The 3223-nt window shown below is 41.7% G+C and overlaps 1 protein-coding gene across 1 annotated transcript; it reads left to right on the forward strand.

The window, feature by feature from the left end:
* Positions 1-606: 606 nt before the first annotated feature.
* On the forward strand, positions 607-3223 carry LOC100381393 (uncharacterized). The gene is made up of 5 exons (NM_001174235.2): positions 607-755; positions 855-919; positions 2051-2154; positions 2810-2861; positions 2940-3223. Exons 1-5 carry the CDS (start codon positions 651-653, stop codon positions 3049-3051), a joined length of 438 nt encoding a protein of 145 aa, NP_001167706.2. The 5' UTR covers positions 607-650; the 3' UTR covers positions 3052-3223.

Here is a 3223-nt window from a genome sequence, read left to right on the forward strand (position 1 = left end):
GATCATGCTGTCGGTATTTTTATACATGAAACAAAACGAACATTTTTTTCGAACAGAAAGTACAAATGAAATGTTCAGAATCTTCATTTCGAGTTACTATGATGCCAATAACGTTAGATAATGTTTGTTTAAGTCTAACCATAATCGATACCATACTACAAATGGATACCTTCTTATTCAAATTTGTTACTGCCAGTATTCGAGTGTAAATCGTTATCATCACCATTTACGTTATATCGGGAACCAAACGGCACCCGAAACTCTGCAAGTCGTAAAAGGAGAAAACAATGCTCGTCCCTTTCAGTCAGCGCCATTTATAAACGAAGTATATGAGTTATGAGCCAGCAATTCATCAGAACATCATAATCCCAGATTGGGTAGCATATTGCACCCATAAGACAAATAAAATATATATCACGTGCTTGGCAAACACATTATTTTCGTTGGTCACATAAGGTTGTTAATAATCAACAAAAAAAAAATACGACACATATAAATATACACGACGTCCGATCTAAAATGAACTATCCAGATCGAATTTCAGAGGACGTTCGGCAAATTTTGAATTTTTTTTTCCTTTTCTTTTCGAAAGACAAGGTTGACAAGGCGGTCATCCGTCAGGTCAGGGTCAGCAGCATTCTCCCTTCCAAATGCCGTCCTCCCCGTGGCCTCCCGCTGCCGGAGCGCCGCCGCCGCAGCAGCGAGCGGCGCAGGGCACGGTCTCCACCGTGGCGCCGGAGCGTCTACCCGTCGAGGTACCACTTCCCTCCCTCTGTGTCTCTCGCTCTCGGGCCTCTTGTCTCCACTCAGCTCGCACTAAGGCTCAGCTCACCTGACCTCATCACCTAACCTAGGGTTCCCGATCTGGGCCAGCGAAGGAGGAGGACACGGCTCGGCTTCCGTCTGTCGACTACTACTCGTAATGCCCTCTCACCTGCGCTCCCCTCTCCCGTGCTCCGTGTTTGTGCGCAACTGTCACCCAGGACCAGGAGTTGTGCAGCTACGTACATTGGGTTCCGGGGTTCACGAACTGAGCGCATTCCAGCACGCTGTCTACTCTTGCTACGGTTGGACGGCAGCGTTGCTACTGACACATTCGTGCGCTTCTTTGTATGCACGCGTGTGCCCAGCCCAACTGTGGGGTGCTTAATTGATACTGCCAACTGACGAGACTACTAGTCCCTAACCTACTTTTGAAACGATTTAGGTCTTGCAAATTTTTTTTGAATGTCAACGGGGAGGAAAGGTTCCCCACCTGCTTTTCCATTGCTTTGTTCTTTTTTTGGCCCATGGGGCAAGATTGTTACATAACCGGGCTTGCAGTTTCTTGTTTGCTTTTCTTTGTAGCTCGCTCAGAGTTTGGAAACCACATTGCATGTGTTCAAGATCGACGAGAACGTTTCTGTCAGATGTTTTATGCAGTTCGTTAAAAAGAAAAGAAAAAAATATTTTGACGAGATGCAGCCATATTAGTATTTCCTATCCAACATTCCTGCTGGAGTAGCAATCTTTTCTTCTGCCATGGGTGAACTGGCCGTTCCAAAATTTGACTAACGAGTGTTAGTTAGCAGTTTTGGAACTGATTCTGTTTTTCAATAGTTATACAAGGATCGCTTGGTCTTTCTGGTTTGACAGCACACTGCAGTGAAAATACATCTCTGCGAGTTTATATGGCTACACAAGTTGTCAATAGTATAAAACAAGAGATACCTTTTCTGCAACCTGTTTTTATGTCAAAAATCATGTTAGTTCCCCTGGGACTACAAAACAAGCGATTAGCCCATGGAAGGCATCTCCATTCAGATTTTCAAACTTATTCACTTTTCTTCCTAACAAATTGACAATGGATCCCTGCGTTCATTGAAAAAAATAGTAGACCCTACTTATTGATTGTTACTGATAATGCATCGTTTCAATAGTTTGTTAGTTTATTTTCACAGCCTCATCCTTATCTAATGCCTTTAGTTGTGAATGCTGTAGAAGCTGTTCCTTGGTCACTGTGAAAACCATGAAAATTTACTCTAAGTGTTCTTTTTATTATTCCGCATAGAGAGCTAAAGACCCTGGAGCATGCAGAGAAAACCAAAAAATATCAGGGTAAGCTTGCAGCACGGTTGAAGGCCAAATATTTTTCCAACAAGACTTTTGAAGAAGGTAATTTGTAACAACTGAATGGCCTGCTAAATTAATATGAACATTTGTTTCACTTATTTTGTGTCAGACAATATAACCTGTCAGTTTTGTTATCCAGCATTAGCTATCGATATGTAGTCCATCATATTTCAGGATGTGCTACTCTCGATATGTAGTCCATCATCATACTGGTCTGAATTTCAAATGTTTTGCATAAATCTTGAGGCACATTTGAAGGCATTTATGCTGCCCTTGCCAACTAGTGTGTGTAAAACCTAATCTGAATCAAGATCCTGTCCTACAAATGCAAGTTGACACACTGATGATATGCAGACTGAAATCCAATATTTCCTTAGTGGCCAAGCATAATATTGTTGAACTGCAAAAATTCTGGATAATCATAGCATGAGTCTATGGATCACGTGTTATTAGTTGATCAATAACCTGATGCCTTACCATTATGTGATATTGTAGTTTCATAAGAAATGAATTTCTGGTTGCCTTCCATGCTTTGTACAAAAAAACAAGAAGTTTGATAGCCAACTTGTTTTCTTTCTCCTTTTTTTTTCTTTTTAATCTGGCTGATCAGTTGACTGCAAGTGGAATGTCTACACTGGCAATGCGGTCATATGTGTTATTCTGATTCTCTTTACCGTGTTTACCATGCCGTGAACAGGATATGTGTTTGAAGAAATTGTTATAGAATCAAAGACCGTCCGGTTAAGCAGGTGGTGTTCTATTAATTTGCATCTTGGAGTGCTGATCTGAAGTTTCACTGCAGCAACCATCTTTTTTTTCTCCTTCAGGTGGCCGTTTACAAGGTTGTTTGCAGATCCAGCAAGATTTTGCCGAGAAAAGAGCTCTACTGAGAAGGGCATTTCTCGACCTCTGGCTGGTGAAGCCATGCCAGATGACTAGGCACCTCATTAATATCTGACTCCTGGCATGTGGCAACTATCCATCATGACCACCCGACAGATAAGAACCATAGTTTGCGTCACTAACCTGTATCTGTTATCCTTAAAATCAGTGACCTGGAGCTTGTATATTTTCAACAGGCCAAAGTTAAAACCTTATCCAGTTTTGAACC

Source organism: Zea mays, chromosome 1 (assembly GCF_902167145.1).
Source record: "Zea mays cultivar B73 chromosome 1, Zm-B73-REFERENCE-NAM-5.0, whole genome shotgun sequence".
In the NCBI taxonomy this organism is placed as follows: domain Eukaryota; kingdom Viridiplantae; phylum Streptophyta; class Magnoliopsida; order Poales; family Poaceae; genus Zea; species Zea mays.